The following is a 27,327-nucleotide window of genomic DNA, read 5'->3' as shown; positions in this document are numbered from 1 at the left end:
TAACCCCAACTCAGGAGCTATTGGCAGTTCCTGGCTACTAGGGATGGGAGAATCAGGTACCTTGAGGCATATGGCCCTTGGTCAGTTGCCTGATTCCAATATATGGCTCTATATCTACACACATAGTCAGCACCAACTGGACTAATTGAGTTATAGAAATATTTTGTAAAAGGACATGATGTTGAACAGGGTATGAAATAAGAAGGGTCTGGGAGAAATAAGTATCATTCCTACTTTAGAAAAATGTGAAAAATATTGTTGAACTCTAAAAAATGAGACTTTGAACATGTCCTACAACATGGACTATCATTTATGCCATAGGCATCTCAATAACTTCACCTGGAAGACTTTCATAAGATGGGGCCAATCAACATTTCATGATAGATATGGGAGTTATTCATGAAGTCCCAACCCAAACTCGTGGAAATACTGACAGTTAATGGTTGTGGTGGGAGTTCCCACTTTCTTCAGTAGTGTAGTTATCGTTATTCTTGTCCTGGTACATAATCTTCCTTCACGTTAAAAAACTAATTAAACCAAATGGGTCTTTGCAAAAAAAAAATACATAAAAGTAGAAAGAGAAAATTTTGAGAATAATTTCATCAGAAAAGAGGGGAGCTCATCTCATGAATGTATGGACTGTCAAACTTAAAAAAGAAATCTCAAGCATCCAAACTTTGGAAACAAAATAATTTCTTTTGACACCCCAAAATTTTGGTATTGTACTTTTCATTGTGTTAAGTTCTCCTTAAATGCTATTCCTACATGGTATTTTTAGATATTTTTAGATTTATGTTTTTTTCCTTGAATGCATATTTCCAATATTTATTTTGTTCAATCAATTTAGTTACAAATTTTAAAGTTGTGTGTGTGTGTGTGTGTGTGTGTGTGTGTGTAGGCACATATGTACTATGTGTCTATGAAGCCAGAAGATACATTCAAATATTGTTTCTCAGTTTCCATACTGTGTGAGTTAAGGCCTGCATTTCTTGGTCACTGCATATGCCAGTTCTGCTACCCCACGAGCTTCTAGAAATTCCCCTGTCCCATCTCCCCATACCACTGTGGGAGCAGCAGGGTTTCAAATTAACACTGTTGTGTTTAGTTTTATGTGGATATGAGAGATCCAATCTCATGTTTTCATGCATGGGCAGCAAGTGATTTACCCTCCAAGCCATCTCCCTGGCCTTTGATTCATTTCAGTGTTGAAATGTAATCATTTAGTTACCACATAACTAGTAGTCTGTTTCCATTTTTCAGCTACCAAGAACTTTCTTTTCTTTTCCTTAAATAAATCTCTTTTTATTTCTATAGCTGAAAAATAATCGCTCTTTAGTTTTTCTGTTTTCCTAACATGTAACTGTTACCTCAACTAAAGTAATTAAAATTTGTTTTGTTACTTATTTCAGAAGCATGTATTAATGTAATTATCTCTGGATAAAAGCATTAATAATTCTTGTCTTGATAATTTTAGTATAGATAAATATCTATTTTCTGTCAACAGTAATTTGATTCACTTTAGAGAGACACTATCTCTAATAGTTAAAGTATTTTATTGGCCACCAATTAATAAGGCATTGGTAAGTTAGATGCAATCTAATAAATCAGATGTAATCCCATGCTAGCTTTAACGGTCTTGGTGATTTTATTTTGACTCAAAAAATAATGAGAATAGTTATAGATCATTAATCTCAAAAACATTTAGAAAGTGAATATCATTCACTTTAAAAATTGTACGCCACCAATCTTCTTGACTGTCTTTAACAAATATAAATATATTCTCTTTTAGTCTTTTGATAACCTGACTAGTCAACTCCCAAAGTAAAAAAGTGACAAAAATAGTCTATATTCTTATTAGAAATTTTACAGCCCATTTGTCTATTTTACAGCCCAATTTTTCTATTGCTGTGATAAAATACCCTCACCAAAGAAACTTATAAAAGAAAGTATTTAATCTGGCTTAGGATTACAAAGGGTTAAATCATGAGAACAGAAGAAAGGCCTGCAAGCTTATATCTTTATCAAAACCAACAAGGCAGAGAGAAACCATTAGGAATCACAAAAGTCTTTTAAAACCTGAACACTGTTGCCCTCCACCAAATCCTTCCCAAACAATTCCACCAACTGGAACCCAAGTTGATACAAGCCACTGTGAGGCACTGCCATTCGAAACACCATGCCAAAGTGTTCAGAAAATCAATGACAAACCACAATTACCTGACCAAAAAGCAAAAAAGGAACAAAACAAATTTAACTATTTCACTGCGGGAAACCAAATCAAAGATAGAAAATGAGATTACCTGCATCTGAAGTTATGATTTTAAAATGATACTACAATTATGTTCCCTAAGCTAAAGGTGAATCCTCTGGGAACAGATTCAATAACAGACACCTTGTAAAAAATAAGTACACTAAGAATGACTCGATGAAAAGTTATAACAAAACTAAAACGTTATTTATCCAAAATATTTATTAGTAGACTTCAATAGTGAGAGGTAGAAGACAATAATTCAATAAACTTGAAAATATACCAAAAGAAAATACACAATCTGAAATAAAAACAGTAACTGAAACTAAAGGAAGCAGACCTAAGATCCGTGGCATGATCCTTAGTGATTTCATATATATAGAGTTGGAGAAAAGGGAAAGAATATTAGAGCAGAAAAGACCTATTTACTGAAATAATAGCTGAAAACTTCCAGATTTTTAGGTGATGCATTTTCATATCTAATAACCTTATCAATGCTTAGAAAAGACAATCACAGACCAAAAAGTAACTCATCATATACAAGAGCTTGCCATCAAGTCTGATGACCTGAGTTCTGTTTCTAAGACCCAAATAGTGAAAGGAAAGAATTTGTCTTTTGACCTTTAAGTGCAGGCCATGGCATAAACCTGCATCTATGAATGCAAATACACACAGAGAACAAATAAATTTAATCTATAGTTGTTAGCCCTTAAATTAAAATATACTCAGAAAAATCACAGTAAAAATGCTATCCTTGAACTCAAGCAGTATTACAGAGCAATAGTGATAAAAAAACTGCATGGTATTGGTACAGAGACAGACAGATAGACCAATGGAATAGAATTGAAGACCCAGAAATGAACCCACATACCTATGGTCACTTGATTTTTGACAAAGGAGCCAAAACCATCCAATGGAAAAAAGATAGCATTTTCAGCAAATGGTGCTGGTTCAACTGGAGGTCAACATGTAGAAGAATGGAGATCGATCCATGCTTATTACCCTGTACAAAGCTTAAGTCCAAGTGGATCAAGGACCTCCACATCAAACCTGATACACTCAAACTAATAGAAGAAAAACTAGGGAAGCATCTGGAACACATGGGCACTGGAAAAAATTTCCTGAACAAAACACCAATGGCTTATGCTCTAAGATCAAGAATCGACAAATAGGATCTCATAAAACTGCAAAGCTTCTGTAAGGCAAAGGACACTGTGGTTAGGACAAAACGGCAACCAACAGATTGGGAAAAGATCTTTACCAATCCTACAACAGATAGAGGCCTTATTTCCAAAATATACAAAGAACTCAAGAAGTTAGACCGCAGGGAGACAAATAACCCTATTAAAACATGGGGTTCAGAGCTAAACAAAGAATTCACAGCTGAGGAATGCCGAATGGCTGAGAAACACCTAAAGAAATGTTCAACATCTTTAGTCATAAGGGAAATGCAAATCAAAACAACCCTGAGATTTCACCTCACACCAGTGAGAATGGCTAAGATCAAAAACTCAGGTGACAGCAGATGCTGGCGAGGATGTGGAGAAAGAGGAACACTCCTCCATTGTTGGTGGGATTGCAGACTGGTAAAACCATTCTGGAAATCAGTCTGGAGGTTCCTCAGAAAATTGGACATTGAACTGCCTGAGGATCCAGCTATACCTCTCTTGGGCATATACCCAAAAGATGCCTCAACATATAAAAGAGACACGTGCTCCACTATGTTCATCGCAGCCTTATTTATAATAGCCAGAAAATGGAAAGAACCCAGATGCCCTTCAACAGAGGAATGGATACAGAAAATGTGGTACATCTACACAATGGAATATTACTCATCTATCAAAAACAACGACTTTATGAAATTCGTAGGCAAATGGTTGGAACCGGAAAATATCATCCTGAGTGAGCTAACCCAATCACAGAAAGACATACATGGTATGCACTCATTGATAAGTGGCTATTAGCCCAAATGCTTGAATTACCCTAGATCCCTAGAACAAACGAAACTCAAGACAGATGATCAAAATGTGAATGCTTCACTCCTTCTTTAAATGAGGAAAAAGAATACCCTTGGCAGGGAAGGGAGAGGCAAAGATTAAAACAGAGACTGAAGGAACACCCATTCAGAGCCTGCCCCACATGTGGACCATACATATACAGCCACCCAATTAGACAAGATGGATGAAGCAAAGAAGTGCAGACCGACAGGAGCCGGATGTAGATCGCTCCTGAGAGACACAGCCAGAATACAGCAAATACAGAGGCGAATGCCAGCAGCAAACCACTGAACTGAGAATAGGACCCCCGTTGAAGGAATCAGAGAAAGAACTGGAAGAGCTTGAAGGGGCTTGAGACCCTATATGTACAACAATGCCAAGCAACCAGAGCTTCCAGGGACTAAGCCACTACCTAAAGACTATACATGGACTGACCCTGGACTCTGACCCCATAGGTAGCAATGAATATCCTAGTAAGAGCACCAGTGGAAGGGGAAGCCCTGGGTCCTGCTAAGACTGAACCCCCAGTGAACTAGACTGTGGGGGGAGAGGGCGGCAATGGGGGGAGGGTTGGGAGGGGAACACCCATAAGGAAGGGGAGGGGGGAGGGGGATGTTTGCCCGGAAACCGGGAAAGGGAATAACACTTGAAATGTATATAAGAAATACTCAAGTTAATAAAAAAAAACGTGCTGAGCAGCAATTTTTTTATTTTAATTTGAGTAGTTGGAGCACAAAACACAATATGTTTGAGAAAGAATGTAAATGAAACATCCCAGATGTCCCATGACAGAAGAATGGATACAGAAAATGTGGTTCATTTACACAACGGAATACTACTCAGCTATTAAAACAAGGGCATCCTGATTTTGCAGGCAAATGGATGGAACTAGAAAATGTCATCCTGAGTGAGGAAACTCAGACCCAAAAAGACATGCATGGTATGTTTTCACTAATAATTGGATATTAGCCAAAAAATAAAGTACAGAATACCCAAGATACAGTCCACAGAAATAAAAAAGATCAACAAGCTGAAGGGCCCAAGTGAGTTCATGTCAGTTACACTTGGAAGGAGAAAAAAATGGGGAAGGGAAGAGGGAGGGGAAAAGGACAGGGATAGAAAAGGGGATGGGGTGGGGTCAGAGGGGAATATGATCCGATATTGCCTGGGGGAAAGACTGAAGCCCTGAGGGCCAGTAGAAAGTAGGGAAATAGGCAACCTTAGGAGGAAGGAGGTTGGAGGACACTCTAGAATGTACCAGAGGCCTAGGAAGTGAGAGATTCTCAGGACTCAAAGGAGAGGACCCTAAATGAAAGGCCCTACAGTGGGGAGAGGGAACTTATTGCATCCACCTCCAGCAGAAAGACAGGGCATCAAGTGAAGGATGGGGTTGCTATCCCACAGCCAAAGCTCTGACTCATAATTCTTCCTGTCTTAAAGAAATGAAGAGATGGAAATGGAGAAGAGCCTGAGGAAAAGAAGGTCTAGTGACAGGCCCAAAGTGGATCCAGTTCAAGGGGAGGCCCCAAGACTTGACACCATTACTGAAGCTATGGGGCATTCATTAAAAAGTACCTACCATGACTGCCCTCCAGAAGACCCAACAACCAGCTGAAAGAATCAGATGTAGATATGTGTACTCAACCAATGAACAGAAGCTGCTGACCCCTCTGGTTGAATTAGGGAAAAGCTAGAGGAAGCCTAGGAAGAAGGCAACCTTGTAGGAGGACCAGCCGTCTCAATTAACCTGAACCCCTGAGATCTTTCAGACAATGGATCACCAACCAGGCAGCATACACCAGCTGAAATGAGGTCTCCAACACATATACAGCAGAGGACTCCTTGGTCTGGGTTCAGTCAGCGAAGATACATCTAACCCTCAAGAGACTGGAGGCCCCAGGAAGTTTAGAGGTCTGGTGGGGTGGGTGAGGTGGGGACACGCTTGTGGAGAAAGGAGATATGGGATGTGGAACTCTTGGGGGATGGACCAGAAGGGGAATAAAATCTGTAAAAACGAATAAATAAAGAAGGAAGGAAGAAAGGAAAAGAAAGAAAGAAAAGAAAGAGAAAGAAAAAAGAGAATTGAGTATTGCTGAAAGAAAAGACCCAAAAACATAGACTTAGAGGCATTCAGAAATTGTTCTTTTTAAATATTTTTATTAGATATATTTCTTTACTTACATTTCAAATGTTATTCCCCTTCCTGGTTTCCAGTCCATAAGTCCCCATTACCTCCCCTCTTCCCTCCCCCATACAGGTATTCCTCCTATACATCCCCCTTATTGCCCCCCATATTCCCCTGCACTGGGGGGTCCAACCTTGGCATGACCAAGGGCTTCCTCTTCCCCTGGTGCCCCAACATGGTTAGAATAATATACAGGAGAAAAACAAACATAGCAACACAACTGAAAAGTCTATAAGAATTTATCTTGATCAGATTTGCTCTTGGTGGAAATAATGAAGGGAGTTCAAAAAACAGCAAAAAAAAAAAAAAAAAAAAAGAAGCCTAAGACCTTCAAAAATCAGTTGAATTGGTTTCATATTATTTTCACATTATTGAAATAAAATACATTAACAATGGGAAGAGATCAAGTTATTTTATATAGAACACTCCCACCTTTAACAGAAAAAAGATGAAACATAAAATAGCCCACAAGGATAAAAGGATATCTTCTATAAAGAATCACTATTAAGAGCTGGAGCCTGAACCTCGCTGATCCCGGGCCACAGCTCCCTGCTCCCAAACCCTGTGGGAGAGAGAGCTCACTGCCTAGACAGGTGGGCACTCCTGAGACTGCAGAGCAGGAGAGACCACCAATACTGCCCACCTCTGCCCACATCCCTGGCCCAAGAGGAAACTGTATAGGGCGTCTGGGAACAGGAAGATAGGGGCACTCAAGCTGCAGGTCCCATGGGGTCCAGACACCACCTTGACCTGAAGGGACCCGGTCAACACCTCCCTGCACCCAAATGTCTGGTAGAGAGAGCTAAACCTTCAGAGGGGCAGATACGCCTGGGAAGCCAGAAGAGACTACACTCTGCCCACATTTCTGACACCAGAGGAAAACACCTAACACTATCTGGGACCCCGGTGCACTGAGGAACCAGGAAAAGGCAGAACAGGCCTCCTGGTTACCGCCCTCACAGAGAGTTCAAAAGCAGCCCCCCAGGAGCAACTTCAGCCACAGGACAAGAGGTAGGACTAACTTTTTGCTCCGAGCGACATGCCTGGGGGACTTAGGACACACGCCCACAGGAGTAGCTAAAAACCAGTAGACAGGAAAGACAACACTACTAAAAGGAGAACACTCTGTTCCCATAACTGACTGAAAGAAAACAGGAAAACAGGTCTACAGCACTCCTGACACACGGGCCTATAGAATGGTCTAGCCACTGTCAGAAATAGCAGAACAAGGTAACACCAGAGAAAACCTGATGGCCAGAGGCACGTACAGGAACCCAAACAACAGAAACCAACACTACACGGCATCATGGGAGCCCAATTCTCCCACCAAAGCAAACACTGAATATCGAAACACACCAGAAAAGCAAGATCTTGATTTTAAATCACATTTGATCATGATGATGGAGAACTTCAAGAAAGACATAAAGAACTCCCTTACAAAAACGCAGGAAAACATAAATAAACAAGTAGAAGCCTATAGAGAGGAATCACAAAAATCCCTGAAAGAATTCCAGGAAAACACAATCAAACAGTTGAAGGAATTAAAAACGGAAATAGAAGCAATAAAGAAAGCACAAAGGGAGACAACCCTGGATATAGAAAACCAAAGGAAGAGACAAAGAACCGTAGATACAAGCATCACCAACAGAATACAAAAGAGAGAAGAGAGAATCTCAGGAGAAGAAGATTCCATAGAAATCATCGACACAAGGGTCAAAGATAATGTAAAATGGAAAAAGCTACTGGCCCAAAACATACATGAAATCCAGGACACAATGAGAAGACCAAAGCTAAGGATAATAGGTATAGAAGAGAGTGAAGACCCCCACTCGAAGGACCGGGGAATATCTTCAACAAATCATAGATGAAAACTTCCCTAACCTAAAGAGAGAGAGATGCCCATAAACATACAAGAAGCCTACAGAACTCCAAATAAATTGGACCAGAAAAGAAACTCCTCCCATCACATAATAGTCAAAACACCAAATGCACAAAACAAGGAAAGAATATTAAAAGCAGTAAGAAAAAATGGTCAAGTAACATATAAAAGCAGACCTATCAGAATCACACCAGACTTCTCACCCGAGACTATGAAAGCCAGAAGAACCTGGACAAATGTCATACAGACCCTAAGAGAACAAAAATGCCAGTTCAGATTACTGTATCCTGCAAAACTCTCAATTAACATTGATGGAGAAACCAAGATATGCCATGACAAAACCAAATTTACACAATATCTTTCTACAAATCCAGCCCTACAAAGGATAATAAATGGTAAAGCCCAACATAAGGAGGCAAGCTACACCCTACAAAAAGCAAGAAACTAATTGCCTTGGCAACAAAACAAAGAGAAGAAAAGCACACAAACATAACCTCACATCCAAATATGAATATGAAAGGAAGCAACAATCACTATTCCTTAATATCTCTCAACATCAATGAACTCAACTCCCCAATAAAAAGACATAGATTAACAAACTGGATACGCAACGAGGACCCTGAATTCTGCTGCCTACAGGAAACACACCTCAGAGACAAAGACAGATACTACCTCAGAGTGAAAGGCTGGAAAACAAATTTCCAAGCAAATGGTCTAAAGAAGCAAGCTGGAGTAGCCATTCTAATATGGAATAAAATCGGTTTTCAACCAAAAGTCATCAAAAAAGATAAGGAAGGACACTTCATATTCACCAAAGGAAAAATACACCAAGATGAACTCTCAATCCTAATATCTATGCTCCAAATAAAAGGGCCCCTACATACGTAAAAGAAACCTTACTAAAGCTCAAGACACACATTGCACCTCACACACTAATAGTAGGGGATTTTAACACCCCATTCTATTCAATGTACAAATCTTGGAAACAGAAATTAAAAAGAGACATAGACAGACTAAGAGAAGTCATGAACCAAACGGACTTAACAGATATTTATAGAACATTCTGTCCTAAAACAAAAGGATATAACTTCTTCTCACCACTTCATGGTGCTTTCTCAAAAATTAACCATCTAATTTGTCATAAAGCAGGCCTCAATAGGTACAGAAAGATAGAAATAATCCCATGCGCCCTATCAAACCACCAAGGGCTAAAGCTGGTTTTCAACAACAATAAGGGAAGAACGCCCACATATACATGGAAGTTGAAAAATGTTCTACTCAATGATAACTTGGTCAAGGAAGAAATAAAGAAAGAACTTAAAGACTTCTTAGAATTTAATGAAAATGAAGGTAAAACATACCCAAACTTAAGGGACACAATGAAAGCTGTGCTAAGAGGAAAACTCATAACTCTGAATGCCTGCAGAAAGAAACAGGAGAGAGCATATATCAGCAGCTTGACAACACACCTAAAAGCTCTAGAACAAAAAGAAGCAAATACACCCAGGAGTAGTAGAAGGCAGGAAATAATCAAACTCAGAGCTGAAATCAACCAAGAAACAAAAAGGACTATACAAACAAAAAGAATCAACAGAACAAAAAGCTGGTTCTTTGAGAAAATCAACAAGATAGATAAACCCTTAGGCAGACTAATGAGAGGACACAGAGAGTGTTTCCAAATTAACAAAATCAGAAATGAAAAGGGAGACATAACTACAGAATCAGAGGAAATTCAAAAAATCATCAGATCCTACTACAAAAGCCTATATTCAACAAAACTTGAAAATCTGCATGAAATGGACAATTTCCTAGACAGATACCAGGTACCGAAGTTAAACCGGGAACAGATAAACCATTTAAACAACCCCATAATGCCTAAAGAAATAGAAGTAGTCATTAAAGTTCTCCTAACCAAAAAGAGCACAAGTCCAGATGGGTTCAGTGCAGAATTCTATCAGATCTTCATAGAAGATCTCATAGCAATACTCTCCAAACTATTCCACAAAATTGAAACAGATGGAGCACTACCGAATTCCTTCTATGAAGCCACAACTACTCTTATACCTCAACCACACAAAGACCCAAAATGAAAGAGAACTTCAGACTAATTTCCCTTATGAATATCAACGCAAAAATATTCAATAAATTTCTTGCAAACCGAATCCAAGAGCACATCAAAACAATCATCCATCATGATCAAGTAAGCTTCATCCCAGTCATGCAGGGATGGTTTAATATAGGGAAAACACTCAATGCAATCCACTATATAAACAACTGAAAAATAAAAACCACATTATCATTTCATTAGATGCTGAGAAAGCATTTAACAAAATTCAACACCATTTCATGATAAATCTTCTGGAAAGAATAGAAATTCAAGGCCCATACCTAAACACAGTAAAAGCCAAACACAGCAAACCAGTAGCTAACATTAAACTAAATGGAGAGAAACTTGAAGCAATCCCACTAAAATCAGGGACTAGACAAGGCTGCCCCCTCTCTACATACTTATTCAATATAGTTCTTGAAGTTCTAGCCAGAGCAATCAGACAACAAAGGAGATCAAAGGGATACAGATTGGAAAAGAAGAAGTCAAAATATCACTATTTGCAGATGATATGATAGTATATTTAAGTGATCCCAAAAGTTCCACCAGAGAACTACAAAAGCTGATAAACAACTTCAGCAAAGTGACTGGGTATAAAATTAACTCAAATAAATCAGTAGCCTTCCTCTACACAAAAGAGAAACAAGCTGAGAAAGAAATTAGGGAAATGACACCCTTCATAATAGTCCCAAGTAATATAAAATACCTCGGTGTGACTTTAACGAAGCAAGTGAGAGATCTGTATGATAAGAACTTCAAGCCTCTGAAGAAAGAAATTGAAGAAAATCTCAGAAGATGGAAAGATCTCCCATGCTCATGGACTGGCAGGATTAATATAGTAAAAATGGCCATTTTACTAAAAGCAATTTACAGGTTCAATGTAATCCCCAACAAATTCTAATCCAATTCTTCAGAGAGTTAGACAGAACAATTTGCAAATTCATCTGGAATAATGAAAAAACCCAGGAGAGTTAAAACTGTCCTCAACAATTAAAGGACTTCCAGGGGAATCACTATCCCTGAACTCAAGCAGTATTGCACAGCAGTAGTGATAAAAACTGCATGGTATTGGTACAAAGACAGACAGATAGACCACTGGAATAGAATTGAAGACCCACACACCTATGGTCACTTGACTTTTGACAAAGGAGCCAAAACCGTCCAATGGAAAAAAGATAGCATTTTCGGCAAATGGTGCTGGCTCAACTGGAGGTCAACATGTAGAAGAATGCAGATCGATCCATGCTCATCACCCTGTAGAAAGCATAAGTCCAAGTGGATCAAGGACCTCCACATCAAACCAGATACACTCAAACTAATAGAAGAAAAACTAGGGCAGCATCTCGAACACATGGGCGTTGGAAAAAATTTCCTGAACAAAACACCAATGGCTTATGCTCTAAGATCAAGAATCGACAAATGGGATCTCATAAAACTGCAAAGCTTCTGTAAGGCAAAGGACACTGTGGTTAGGACAAAACGGCAACCAACAGATTGGGAAAAGATCTTTACCAATCCTACAACAGATAGAGGCCTTATTTCCAAAATATACAATGAACTCAAGAAGTTAGACCACAGGGAAACAAATAACCCTATTAAAAAATGGGGTTCAGAGCTAAACAAAGAATTCACAGCTGAGGAATGCCAAATGGCTGAGAAACACCTAAAAAATGTTCAACATCTTTAGTCATAAGGGAAATGCAAATCAAAACAACCCTGAGATTTCACCTCACACCAGTGAAAATGGCTAAGATCAAAAACTCAGGTGACAGCAAATGCTGGTGTGGATGTGGAGAAAGAAGAACACTCCTCCATTGTTGGTGGGATTGCAGACTGGTAAAACCATTCTGGAAATCAGTCTGGAGGTTCCTCAGAAAATTGGACATTGATCTACCTGAGGACCCAGCTATACCTGTCTTGTGCATATACCCAAAAGATGCCCCAACATATAAAAAAGTCATGTGCTCCACTATGTTCATCGCAGCCTTATTTATAATAGCCAGAAGCTGGAAAGAACCCAGATGCCCTTCAACAGAGGAATGGATACAGAAAATGTGGTACATCTACACAATGGAATATTACTCTGCTAACAAAAACAATGACTTTATGGAATTCATAGAAAAATGGATGGAACTGGAAAATATCATCTGGAGTAAGGTAACCCAATCACAGAAAAACACACATGGTATGCACTCATTGGTAAGTGGATATTAGCCCAAATGCTTGAATTATGCTAGATGCACAGAACACATGAAACTCATGAAGGAGGACCAAAATGCGAATGCTTCACTTCTTCTTTAGAAGGGGAACAAGAATACCCTTGGGAGGGGATAGGGAGGCAAAGTTTAGAACAGAGGTAGAAGGAACACCCATTCAGAGCCTGCCCCACATGTGGCCCATACATATACAGCCACCAACTAGATAAGATGGATGAAGCAAAGAAGTGCAAGCCGACAGGAACCGGATGTAGATCTCTCCTGAGAGACACAGCCAGAATACAGCAAATACAGAGGCGAATACCATCATTAAACCACTGAACTGAGAACAGGACCCCTGTTGAAGGAATCTTAGAAGGAGTGAAAGAGCTTGAAGGGGTTTGAGATCCCATATGAACAACAATGCCAACCAAGCAGAGCTTCCAGGGACTAAGCCACTACCCAAAGACTATACATGGACTGACCCTGGGCTCCAACCTTATAGGTAGCAATGAATAGCCTAGTAAGAGCACCAGTGGAAGGGGAAGCCCTTGGTCCTGCCAAGACTTAACCCCCAGTGAACGTGATTATTGAGGTGGAGGGCTGTAATGGTGGGAGGATGGGGAAGGGAACACCCATAGAGAAAGGGATTGGGAGGTGTTAAGGGAATGTTGGCCTGGAAACAGGGAAAGGGAATAACAATCAAAATGTAAATAAGAAATATTCAAGTTAATAAAGATGAAAATAAAGAAAGAAACTTAAAAATATTGAGTAGGAGTTAACTTTTCATAAAAAGATAGGAGTCCAATCACACAAGTAGTGAGTGTTTCATAACCAGAAGGTAGAATATGAATTATTGGGAAGAACAACTGTCTACCCAAATGAGTAAAATATAAAAAGGCAAAGATGGATTTGCCAACACTATTATAGCACTTGTGATGGGATAAAGTTCTTTGTTCATCCATAGCACAAAAGGGGAAGAAGGTTTTTTTTCTATAGAAATGTACCTTCACCTAGGAGAATCAGCGTAACTCCTATTTAAGGATGAAAGGATGGAACCTTGTCATGGTACTGCTTTATTTATGCATATTACATACAGCACTTGGTTTGAAGAGTAGATTGCAATGACCATACTCCACTGTTACTTCATGTCAGTTAAATAATTTTAGAATGCAGAAACCTTGAGACATGCAGGAAAATAATAGACAGACATAGAGATTAATCCAAGACAGGATGTCAAGTGACAGGTGTCAAAGGTCATGTTTTAGTACCCTACTTTTTCACATGCATGTCAATACTTGCTGGTTTCTAAGCACCAAAATCAATCTTCTACCCTTCTTTAGATAATACCGCCCTGACATGCTGCTGTCACATTTAAGTAACATATAGTCACTCACTGATAAATGTGGATATACAGTAGGTAGGACATGGGGAAATTTTGGCTGTGGGCTAAAAGTACAGCAGACTAATATTTTGGGATTTTTGTTTTGTTTTTTACATCCTATTCTGTTTCACCATAGATTTAAATAGAAGAGAAACAATAACGTTTTCTCTTCTGGGAAAAAAGAATCATGTTAAAATTTAAGAAAGAGACATTCAGTCACTAGTATAATGAGTCATCATTAAGAGTAATGCAGCCAGATTGTGCATCAGGGAGGCAATAAAGATAGTCTCAGTCAACCTAAGGAAGTCAGGCAACAGTGTGTCTCATCTCAAGAGATATAAAAAGAAAACTAGGGAAGAAAAAAATTTAAAAATGACCCAATTTGCAAAAGAAAAATATATGTATTAATGGAAATGTATTTTATATGCTGCAGGGAATGACAGGAAATAAGAGTAAGTAATAGCACTTAAATAATGACAAAAGCATTGCAGAGATAATTGTAACCATAGCAAAGATATCAAATATGAATAAACCAAATGAAAGAGCTACTTCTATATAGGTCTTTTAAATGTTGAAGTACATAGCGTATCTGTAATATCTAAGATATATCTCTGAAATGTATGAAAGCATGGATGTAGAATAGAGGAGACATTATTCGTGAGACTGCTGAGAACCAGCCTAGTCATTTTGGGGGTTCTCAGAAATAGGAGGATTGTGTCAGAGTAAGAACAGTCTCAGGCAATTATGTAGGTGAAAGCTGACAAAAGACTCATTGTTGTTCTGAAGCTGGGCTCAGTAACAGCTTTCAGACGCCCTCTCAGTTCATCTCCATCTTTTATTGGCTGCACACTTCCTTGCTGGCCAATAATGCATAATTTAAAAGTCTTTTCATTATTTTCCTCAAGCCCATTATTTTTCCTAAACAAACAAACAAACAAACAAACAAAAACTATCCCCATGTTAACTATGTCACCAGACAGTGTAATGCACACACAAAGTCAAGTTCAGTTTGTGTTAAAATAAGTTATACATTAGCCTTTAACTGTCAGATAAACTTCCAAATCACAGATCATCTGGGCATAAATTTGTGGCTACAGCATGAAAACAGAAAGGCACTAGACAGGCCAGAATAATATTAGTATTTTTAGCTTGTCTAAATTTGCTGAATGTCTTTATTAAGATCATCTAAACATCTATATGTTCAATGCTTTTCCAACTCTTTTCCATATGCATTATTAATTCCTCCTGAAGCTTCCCCCACGACTCCTGTTCAGGCCCAAATTCTATCTCTTAGAACTTGTACCTTAATTTCCTTGGACAGGCAATGCCAGAGGTCAAATCAATATGTTCCAATCTTTTAAGCAATGTAAGTTCACCAATCCAACGGCCCATTGTGGAGTCCAAACTCTTTAATGAATCCTTTATATTTTTATTATGCATATATCTCCCAATTTTCCCCAATATTTCTGGATCAAACTTGCTATTGTTAGAGATCTCTTCTCATGGGGGCTCTCACCATTGCTCACTAGTCCAGTAAACCCAGCTATTTTTTCCTCTGTCTTGTCCCTTGTGTTTTCTATGGACATCCCTGTCCTTAGTGATCCAGGATCATTATCTCTTTCCTGGGGGTCTTCAATTCTCTTAACTATTAAAACTTCAGGTTTCTCAAAAACATGTCCTGCTTCCAATATTTCCTGGTACAACTTAATCATCATCATGAGTAGGCTAAGACTTCCCAGAGAACAAGGGGTGCAGTCAGCCACCACATCCAGACCCCTTGTCCTGTTATGCCTGAGTTGGCTACTTGAATGGCCAGAGCCAGAGCAATTTGTTTAAATAGATATCAAAGCCATTTCCTTCTCTAGTAATACTCTAAACTATACCAAAATTATATTTAAGAGCAAATGGGGTATAGAAAAAGGCAAAATAATCAAGCATGTAAGGAAGATCAAGCCATTTGTATACTAGAAAGCCAGAGATGCATTATTCAGGGTGAAAGTGCTCCTGCAGCTGAAGCTATGTCATGCAACTGTATTCACAACCAAGTCGCACCTGACATGACGCATAGATAATAATTAAAAGAGAGTCACACTGGCTGTAAAAATAGTAAGCAAAATGCTTAACAATTGAACTCCCAGTGAAAACATGTCAAAAACTGGAATAATCATTTAAATAACTAATAATTTGTTCATACATATCCATGTAGAAGGAAAACAACGTGCAGCTACATGTTTCATAGTTCTATTTTACATTTGAGAACAAAAAAGTCACAGAATATGTTTATACTGATAGGGTATAAGTATCAGACCAGTTTGAAGTCTAGTAATACACCAACTTGTCAAGGATGATGATGCAGTAATTTCTCTATAAAACAGAACTTGCTTAACCCTCATTTCCTATATTGTCTAAGTCAATAATGTGAGGCATTAAGAAGCCCAAACCACCCGCGGATCCGGGCCCACAGCAGCTCTCTGCTCCCAGACCCGGTGAGAGAGAGACCCAACCACCTGGTCAGGTGGGCACTCCTGAGGCTGCAGAGCGGAAGAGACCACCAACTCTGCTCACCCCAGCCCACATCCCTGGCCCAAGAGGAAACTGTATAAGGCCTCTGGGCTCCCGTGGGGGAGGGCCCAGGAGCGGCAGGACCCCTGCCTGAGACACCGCCGGAACCTGAAAGAAACAGACCTGATAAACAGTTCTCTGCACCCAAATCCCGTGGGAGGGAGAGCTGAACCTTCAGAGAGGCAGACAAGCCTGGGAAACCAGAAGAGACTGCTCCCTGCACACACATCTCGGACGCCAGAGGAAAAAGCCAAAGACCATCTGGAACCCTGGTGCACTGAAGCTCCCGGAAGGGGCGGCACAGGTCTTCCTGGTTGCTGCCGCTGCAGAGAGCCCGTGGGCAGCACCCCACGAGCGAACTTGAGCCTCGGGACCACAGGTATGACCAAATTTTCTGCTGCAAGAAAGCTGCCTGGTGAACTCAAGACACAGGCCCACAGGAACAGCTGAAGACCTGTAGAGAGGAAAAACTACACGCCCGAAAGCAGAACACTCTGTCCCCATAACTGACTGAAAGAGAGGAAAACAGGTCTAAGCACTCCTGACACACAGGCTTATAGGACAGTCTAGCCACTGTCAGAAATAGCAGAACAAAGTAACACTAGAGATAATCTGTTGGCGAGAGGCAAGCGCAGGAACCCAAGCAAGAGAAACCAAGACTACATGGCACCATCGGAGCCCAATTCTCCCATCAAAACAAACATGGAATATCCAAACACACCAGAAAAGCAAGATCTATTTTCAAAATCATATTTGATCATGATGCTGGAGGACTTCAAGAAAGACATGAAGAACTCCCTTAGAGAACAAGTAGAAGCCTACAGAGAGGAATCGCAAAAATGCCTGAAAGAATCACAAAAATCCCTGAAAGAATTCCAGGAAAACATAAATAAACAAGTAGAAGCCCATAGAGAGGAGACACAAAAATCCCTGAAAGAATTCCAAGAAAACATAAATAAACAAGTAGAAGCCTATAGAGAGGAATCACAAAAATCCCTGAAAGAATTCCAGGAAAACACAATCAAACAGTTGAAGGAATTAAAAATGGAAATAGAAGCAATCAAGAAAGAACACATGGAAACAACCCTGGATATAGAAAACCAAAAGAAGAGACAAGGAGCTGTAGATACAAGCTTCACCAACAGAATACAAGAGATGGAAGAGAGAATCTCAGGAGCAGAAGATTCCATAGAAATCATTGACTCAACTGTCAAAGATAATGTAAAGCGGAAAAAGCTACTGGTCCAAAACATACAGGAAATCCAGGACTCAATGAGAAGATCAAACCTAAGGATAATAGGTATAGAAGAGAGTGAAGACTCCCAGCTCAAAGGACCAGTAAATATCTTCAACAAAATCATAGAAGAAAACTTCCCTAACCTAAAAAAAGAGATACCCATAGACATACAAGAAGCCTACAGAACTCCAAATAGATTGGACCAGAAAAGAAACACCTCCCGTCACATAATTGTCAAAACACCAAACGCACAAAATAAAGAAAGAATATTAAAAGCAGTAAGGGAAAAAGGTCAAGTAACATATAAAGGCAGACCTATCAGAATCACACCAGACTTCTCGCCAGAAACTATGAAGGCCAGAAGATCCTGGACTGATGTCATACAGACCCTAAGAGAACACAAATGCCAGCCCACGTTACTGTATCCAGCAAAACTCTCAATTAACATTGATGGAGAAACCAAGATATTCCATGACAAAACCAAATTTACACAATATCTTTCTACAAATCCAGCACTACAAAGGATAATAAATGGTAAAGCCCAACATAAGGAGGCAAGCTATACCCTAGAAGAAGCAAGAAACTAATCGTCTTGGCAACAAAACAAAGAGAATGAAAGCACACAAACATAACCTCACATCCAAATATGAATATAAAGGGAAGCAATAATCACTATTCCTTAATATCTCTCAATATCAATGGCCTCAACTCCCCAATAAAAAGACATAGATTAACAAACTGGATACGCAACGAGGACCCTGCATTCTGCTGCCTACAGGAAACACACCTCAGAGACAAAGACAGACACTACCTCAGAGTGAAAGGCTGGAAAACAACTTTCCAAGCAAATGGTCAGAAGAAGCAAGCTGGAGTAGCCATTCTAATATCAAATAAAATCAAATTCCAACTAAAAGTCATCAAAAAAGATAAGGAAGGACACTTCATATTCATCAAAGGAAAAATCCACCAAGATGAACTCTCAATCCTAAATATCTATGCCCCAAATACAAGGGCACCTACATACGTAAAAGAAACCTTACTAAAGCTCAAAACACACATTGCACCTCACACAATAATAGTGGGAGATTTCAACACACCACTCTCATCAATGGACAGATCATGGAAACAGAAATTAAACAGTGATGTCGACAGACTAAGAGAAGTCATGAGCCAAATGGACTTAACGGATATTTATAGAACATTCTATCCTAAAGCAAAAGGATATACCTTCTTCTCAGCTCCTCATGGTACTTTCTCCAAAATTGACCATATAATTGGTCAAAAAACGGGCCTCAACAGGTACAGAAAGATAGAAATAATCCCATGCGTGCTATCGGACCACCACGTCCTAAAACTGGTCTTCAATAACAATAACGGAAGAATGCCCACATATACGTGGAAAGTGAACAATGCTCTACTCAATGATAACCTGGTCAAGGAAGAAATAAAGAAAGAAATTAAAAACTTTTTAGAATTTAATGAAAATGAAGATACAACATACCCAAACTTATGGGACACAATGAAAGCTGTGCTAAGAGGAAAACTCATAGCGCTGAGTGCCTGCAGAAAGAAACAGGAAAGAGCATATGTCAGCAGCTTGACAGCACACCTAAAAGCTCTAGAACAAAAAGAAGCAAATACACCCAGGAGGAGTAGAAGGCAGGAAATAATCAAACTCAGAGCTGAAATCAACCAAGTAGAAACAAAAAGGACCATAGAAAGAATCAACAGAACCAAAAGTTGGTTCTTTGAGAAATCAACAAGATAGATAAACCCTTAGCCAGACTAACGAGAGGACACAGAGAGTGCGTCCAAATTAACAAAATCAGAAATGAAAAGGGAGACATAACTACAGATTCAGAGGAAATTCAAAAAATCATCAGATCTTACTATAAAAACCTATATTCAACAAAATTTGAAAATCTTCAGGAAATGGACAATTTCCTAGACAGATACCAGGTATCGAAGTTAAATCAGGAACAGATAAACCAGTTAAACAACCCCATAACTCCTAAGGAAATAGAAGCAGTCATTAAAGGTCTCCCAACCAAAAAGAGCCCAGGTCCAGACGGGTTTAGTGCAGAATTCTATCAAACCTTCATAGAAGACCTCATACCAATATTATCCAAACTATTCCACAAAATTGAAACAGATGGAGCACTACCGAATTCCTTCTACGAAGCCACAATTACTCTTATACCTAAACCACACAAAGACACAACAAAGAAAGAGAACTTCAGACCAATTTCCCTTATGAATATCGACGCAAAAATACTCAATAAAATTCTGGCAAACGGAATTCAAGAGAACATCAAAACAATCATCCACCATGATCAAGTAGGCTTCATCCCAGGCATGCAGGGATGGTTTAATATACGGAAAACCATCAACGTGATCCATTATATAAACAAACTGAAAGAACAAAACCACGTGATCATTTCATTAGATGCTGAGAAAGCATTTGACAAAATTCAACACCCCTTCATGATAAAAGTCCTGGAAAGAATAGGAATTCAAGGCCCATACCTAAACATAGTAAAAGCCATATACAGCAAACCAGTTGCTAACATTAAACTAAATGGAGAGAAACTTGAAGCAATCCTACTAAAATCAGGGACTAGACAAGGCTGCCCACTCTCTCCCTACTTATTCAATATAGTTCTTGAAGTTCTAGCCAGAGCAATCAGACAACAAAAGGAGATCAAGGGGATACAGATCGGAAAAGAAGAGGTCAAAATATCACTATTTGCAGATGACATGATAGTATATTTAAGTGATCCCAAAAGTTCCACCAGAGAACTACTAAAGCTGATAAACAACTTCAGCAAAGTGGCTGGGTATAAAATTAACTCAAATAAATCAGTTGCCTTCCTCTATACAAAAGAGAAACAAGCCGAGAAAGAAATTAGGGAAACGACACCCTTCATAATAGACCCAAATAATATAAAGTACCTCGGTGTGACTTTAACCAAGCAAGTAAAAGATCTGTACAATAAGAACTTCAAGATACTGAGGAAAGAAATTGAAGAAGACCTCAGAAGATGGAAAGATCTCCCATGCTCATGGATTGGCAGGATTAATATAGTAAAAATGGCCATTTTACCAAAAGCAATCTACAGATTCAATGCAATCCCCATCAAAATACCAATCCAATTCTTCAAAGAGTTAGACAGAACAATTTGCAAATTCATCTGGAATAACAAAAAACCCAGGATAGCTAAAACTATCCTCAACAATAAAAGGACTTCAGGGGGAATCACTATCCCTGAACTCAAGCAGTATTACAGAGCAATAGTGATAAAAACTGCATGGTATTGGTACAGAGACAGACAGATAGACCAATGGAATAGAATTGAAGACCCAGAAATGAACCCACACACCTATGGTCACTTGATTTTTGACAAAGGAGCCAAAACCATCCAATGGAAAAAAGATAGCATTTTCAGCAAATGGTGCTGGTTCAATTGGAGGGCAAAATGTAGAAGAATGCAGATCTATCCATGCTTATCACCCTGTACAAAGCTTAAGTCCAAGTGGATCAAGGACCTCCACATCAAACCAGACACACTCAAACTAATAGAAGAAAAACTAGGGAAGCATCTGGAACACATAGGCACTGGAAAAAATTTCCTGAACAAAACACCAATGGCTTATGCTCTAAGATCAAGAATCGACAAATGGGATCTCATAAAACTGCAAAGCTTCTGTAAGGCAAAGGACACTGTGGTTATGACAAAATGGCAACCAACAGATTGGGAAAAGATCTTTACCGGAAGTCCCACACTGGCGGATCCCGGACCGCAGCAGCTCTCTGCTCCCAAACCCCGTGGGAGAGAGACCTCACCGCCTTATCAGGTGGGCACTCCTGAGGCTGCAGAGCGGAGGAGACCACCAACACTGCCCACCCCTGCCCACATCCCTGGCCCAAGAGGCAACTGTATAAGGCCTCTGGGTTCCCGTAGGGGAGGGCCCGGGAGCGGCAGGACCCCTGCGCCTGAGACACTGCCGGAACCTGAAGGAAACAGACCGGATAAACAGTTCTCTGCACCCAAATCCCGAGGGAGGGAGAGCTGAACCTTCAGAGAAGCGGACACGCCTGGGAAACCAGAAGAGACTGCAGTCTGTGCACATCCAGGCGCCAGAGGAAAACACCAAACGCCATCTGGAACCCTGGTGCACGGAGGCTCCCGGAAAGAGCGGCGCAGATCTTCCCGGTTGCTGCCACAGCGGAGAGGACTTAGGCAGTACCCCACGAGCAAACTTGAGCCTTGGAACCGCAGGTAGGACCAATTTTTCCCCTGCAAGAAACCTGCCTGGTGAACTCAAGACACAGGCCCACAGGAACAGCTGAAGACCTGTAGAGAGGAAAAACTACACGCCCGAAAGCAGAACACTCTGTCCCCATAACTGGCTGAAAGAAAACAGGAAAACAGGTCTACAGCACTCCTGACACACAGGTTATAGGACAGTCTAGCCACAGTCAGAAATAGCAGAACAAAGTAACACTAGAGATAATCTGATGGCGAGAGGCAAGCACAGGAACCCAAGCAACAGAAACCAAGACTACATGGCATCATCGGAGCCCAATTCTCCCACCAAAGCAAACACGGAATATCCAAACACACCAGAAAAGCAAGACCTAGTTTCAAAATCATATTTGATCATGATGCTGGAGGACTTCAAGAAAGACATAAAGAACTCCCTTAGAGAACAAGTAGAAGCCTACAGAGGGGAAAAGATCTTTACCAATCCTACAACAGATAGAGGCCTTATTTCCAAAATATACAAAGAACTCAAGAAGTTAGACCACAGGGAAACAAATAACCCTATTAAAAAATGGGGTTCAGAGCTAAACAAAGAATTCACAGCTGAGGAATGCCGAATGGCTGAGAAACACCTAAAGAAATGTTCAACATCTTTAGTCATAAGGGAAATGCAAATCAAAACAACCCTGAGATTTCACCTCACACCAGTGAGAATGGCTAAGATCAAAAACTCAGGTGACAGCAGATGCTGGCGAGGATGTGGAGAAAGAGGAACACTCCTCCATTGTTGGTGGGATTGCAGACTGGTAAAACCATTCTGGAAATCAGTCTGGAGGTTCCTCAGAAAATTGGACATTGAACTGCCTGAGGATCCAGCTATACCTCTCTTGGGCATATACCCAAAAGATGCCTCAACATATAAAAGAGACACGTGCTCCACTATGTTCATCGCAGCCTTATTTATAATAGCCAGAAGCTGGAAAGAACCCAGATGCCCTTCAACAGAGGAATGGATACAGAAAATGTGGTACATCTACACAATGGAATATTACTCAGCTATCAAGAACAACGAGTTTATGAAATTCGTAGGCAAATGGTTGGAACTGGAAAATATCATCCTGAGTGAGCTAACCCAATCACAGAAAGACATACATGGTATGCACTCATTGATAAGTGGCTATTAGCCCAAATGCTTGAATTACCCTAGATCCCTAGAACAAACGAAACTCAAGACAGATGATCAAAATGTGAATGCTTCACTCCTTCTTTAAATGAGGAAAAAGAATACCCTTGGCAGGGAAGGGAGAGGCAAAGATTAAAACAGAGACTGAAGGAACACCCATTCAGAGCCTGCCCCACATGTGGCCCATACATATACAGCCACCCAATTAGACAAGATGGATGAAGCAAAGAAGTGCAGACCGACAGGAGCCGGATGTAGATCGCTCCTGAGAGACACAGCCAGAATACAGCAAATATAGAGGCGAATGCCAGCAGCAAACCACTGAACTGAGAATAGGTCCCCTATTGAAGGAATCAGAGAAAGAACTGGAAGAGCTTGAAGGGGCTCGAGACCCCAAAAGTACAACAATGCCAAGCAACCAGAGCTTCCAGGGACTAAGCCACTACCTAAAGACTATACATGGACTGACCCTGGACTCTGACCCCATAGGTAGCAATGAATATCCTAGTAAGAGCACCAGTGGAAGGGGAAGCCCTGGGTCCTGCTAAGACTGAACCCCCAGTGAACTAGTCTATGGGGGGAGGGCGGCAATGGGGGGAGGGTTGGGAGGGGAACACCCATAAGGAAGGGGAGGGGGGAGGGGGATGTTTGCCCGGAAACCGGGAAAGGGAATAACACTCGAAATGTATATAAGAAATACTCAAGTTAATAAAAAATAAAAGAAAAAAGAAAAGAAAATAAATAAATAAATAAATAAATAAAAAGATTTGCGTAAATGCCACATAATACTAATAAAGAGGGCACGTTGAATTGCAAAAAAAAAAAAAAAAAGGGTAAAAAAAAAAAAAAAAAAAAAGAAGCCCAAACCAGGATAATTCAGCTAACATTGGACTCAGAAGTAAACGTATTAGCTATTTTAATGATTAGTTCTACTGTCTACTTCATACAACCTAGAATCACCTTAGGAAAGTGTCTCATCAATTTTTAAAAGTATTCATTTATTTTATGTATGTAAGTACACTGTAGTTGTCTTCAGACACATGAGAAGAGGGCATCAGATCCCATTACAGATGGTTGTGAGCCACCTTGTGGTTGCTGGGAATTGAACTCAGGACCTCTGGAAGAGCAGTCAGTGCTCTTAACCACTGAGCCATCTCTCCAGCCCTGAGAGTGTCTCATTAAAGGACTGTCTTGATCGTGTTGGCTGGTGAACAGATGTTTGGGGAATTGTTTGATTGTATTAATGGATGTAGCAATAGACAGCCTTGTAAAGTAGGTGGCCCCATTCCCCAATTTTGTGCCTGGATATCTAGCTAAATATAAGATGCATACTTTCACTTCTCTCTGCTCTTGATGGCACATCAAGACCCAAAACTTGATCTTCCTGGAATAAAGGGGTGTTCTTTATGTAGCGAACTAAAATAAACATTCTCTCACGTAGGATGCTTTTGCCAGGGTATATTATCACAGAAATCAGAATGAGAATAGGGCAGTTGTCTGGCATGGGGAGATCATCCTCTTTCTGCAGCACAATAGCCATGACTTCCTCATCTACTATACATTGCTGCATCTTCTCTGATCATTCATTGTTTGCTCTTTTCTACTTTCCAAACTTTCCTATCGTCACAATAGCCAAAGGCTTCCAAAAAGAAGTATATTTTGGTAAAAGAGAATGAGATGTATTCTTGAGTTCAAATTCAGGCACTGTCATTATAAATTCTGAATCCCAGAAACTTGGACCTAAAAACAGACAACAGCAGCAGAAGGTGCCAAGCTGTGGCCTTTGAGCTGTCAGGGAGTATGTGTTATATAGCACATTTTCTGAGAGAGGGGGGGTGATCTGCTCATAAGTGCACAGGCTTGCTTTCTAGTAGCTTTACAAATGGGATATTACAACACATAAATGCAAAAGCAGGTAGGACAGACAGCTTTACAATTATTACACAAATAATTGTTAAATGATATGAAAAGATAGAAATAAATAACACCATCATAACATTTTTCTGATTATTAAAATATAATTTAATTAACATCAGCATAACCCTTGTATAAAGTTGTAGTGAAATTGTCATTATCATTGAATTGATTACTAACATAGTTAATATTGATCAATTCTTTGGCACAAGAATAGTTTTTGAATATAGGAAGCTTAGGAATTACCTAAAAATGGGGAAAAGATACTAAAACAATGAAATGTTTAATATATGCTAGCTTTTATAACACGAATGGTTTAAACATGTGAGTTTAAGAAAATATATGAGCCTAGGTATTCCAATATATTTAAACATCTGAACAGTTACCCAAATATTCTTCTAAGAACACTAATTCTTTTTGTGGTCAATATATTATTAATTTTAGCAATAGCATCTTTTAAATACTAATTTCCTCAATAGACAATAAAGCATGTTAATGATTAACTCTAATGTTAAATACATGAACTATGGTAATTTGTACATACAGCACTAAAGAAAACCAAAGAATCTTTCAAAATACTGATGAAAGGAAATTTCATATTACTTTGTAAGAAAGCTTCACAATTTCTCAGGAAATTGTATTTCTCAGGAAAATTGTATTTCTCAGAAAAAAGTATTACCGTAAGTGATGATATTTTCATGCCAGCATCTATGATTCTCACTTTCCATGGTTCTTCAACGTTTTCTGGAATGGGTATATAAATATAATAAGCAAGGAATATAAAAAAGAATCCAAAGCACAGAGTTTTGTGCTTCATGATAAGTCTTCTCCAAACTTCTTTGTGTGAATAGTCAAATGTCACCTCATATATATATTGCTAAGTAGTAAGACAAAGGTAGAAGGCATATCTGTCCAGATCAAACGGTGATATAGCAACACTCACTGAAGATTAAGCACCAAGATCATTGCACTATTTTAATACATTGAGCAACTGTGCTTTTCTGTGGAACAGAACGTACCATGTCTACTGATAATTCGCATTAAGAGCCAAAACCTTTCAGAGTATCAAATTCTTCTTTAACATCAGTGAAACACATCTTAATGGGACTCTCAGAATAGCACAGGAAAAATAAAAGTCCATTTTTGGTACCATTTTACCAAAAGCATTGACAAGAAGTTTAAAAAACGGGGATAGCATTGAATCAATCTAAACACTAAAGCCTATAGCTCAATAAAATATACTGTGTGAGGTGAGCATAGAATATAGAACAGGAAACTAAATGCTTGTCAAAATTACATATTTAATTAATTTGATGAAGACTAGGCAGTATTAAAATATAACACATAAAAGTTAAATTCAGAAAATTCATAGAGCTCTTTGCATTATCCTGAGAATAATATATATTCATTAAGCAAACGTTTGTTGCAACATTGTATCTATCATGTTCTGTGTGTAAACCTGACATATGCCCATTCCTTTTATGAAACACCCTTGCTCTATTTACTTGTTCTGAGGTCTTTCTGCCGATGTTATAATAGTTTCTTTATTTAAGTCCACTTCCAAGTTTCTCCAAGAAATTTGAGGCAGAACCTATTACCAGCATGATTGTTCCATGTTTTTCCTTGCTGTAATGTTTACCAACCCTGCATTGATATCTACCAGAACAAAAAAAAATCAGAAAAAAAATCATTTCTCAAAAGCGTTTGGGATAATAAACTACATGGAATCATGGATGCTGAGCACGTTATACTTACACATTTAAGATCACATGTATATACATATAAACATATGTATGTAATAACAGTTAATTTAAGAAGAGCCCATGAATTTGTAAAAACAGCAAAAAGTGGTATTTGGGAGTGTTTGGAAGGAGGAAAGGAAAGTTTCAAATGAAGTAGTTATATTATAATCTCTGAAAATGAAAGCAATGATTTTAGAAAGAGAAAGTAGAGGCTGAAAGCAAGCAGAGGGAACAATACACAGACTGGAAAGAGAACTTAACTATGAATTATTAGGTGACTCTTGCATGTTCTTCTTATTTCTGAACTGCAGAGAGCTTTCGCAGAATTTTGTGACCCCACCACTACCTCATGTCCAGCCTGGTAAATCCTGTTCTTCCCTACTTTTCAAAACAGAATGTATCAAATGGAAGGAGAAAAAAGCAAAACCA

The 27,327-nt window shown here is 39.3% G+C and overlaps 1 protein-coding gene across 1 annotated transcript in view; it reads right to left on the bottom strand.

Annotated features, from left to right (window-relative positions):
- Aadacl2fm3 (AADACL2 family member 3) overlaps window positions 1-25,973 on the bottom strand; it is a 38,908-nt gene extending 12,935 nt beyond the window's left edge. The window contains exon 1 of the mRNA NM_001106436.1: window positions 25,836-25,973. Coding sequence (NP_001099906.1) covers window positions 25,836-25,973 — 138 coding nt within the window. The remainder of the gene's footprint in view (window positions 1-25,835) is intronic.
- Window positions 25,974-27,327: the final 1,354 nt, after the last annotated feature.

The sequence above is a fragment of the Rattus norvegicus genome, chromosome 2 (assembly GCF_036323735.1).
Source record: "Rattus norvegicus strain BN/NHsdMcwi chromosome 2, GRCr8, whole genome shotgun sequence".
Taxonomy (NCBI): domain Eukaryota; kingdom Metazoa; phylum Chordata; class Mammalia; order Rodentia; family Muridae; genus Rattus; species Rattus norvegicus.
The sequence above is the reverse complement of the archived record's forward strand: the minus strand, read 5'-3'. Positions and strand labels throughout refer to the sequence as shown.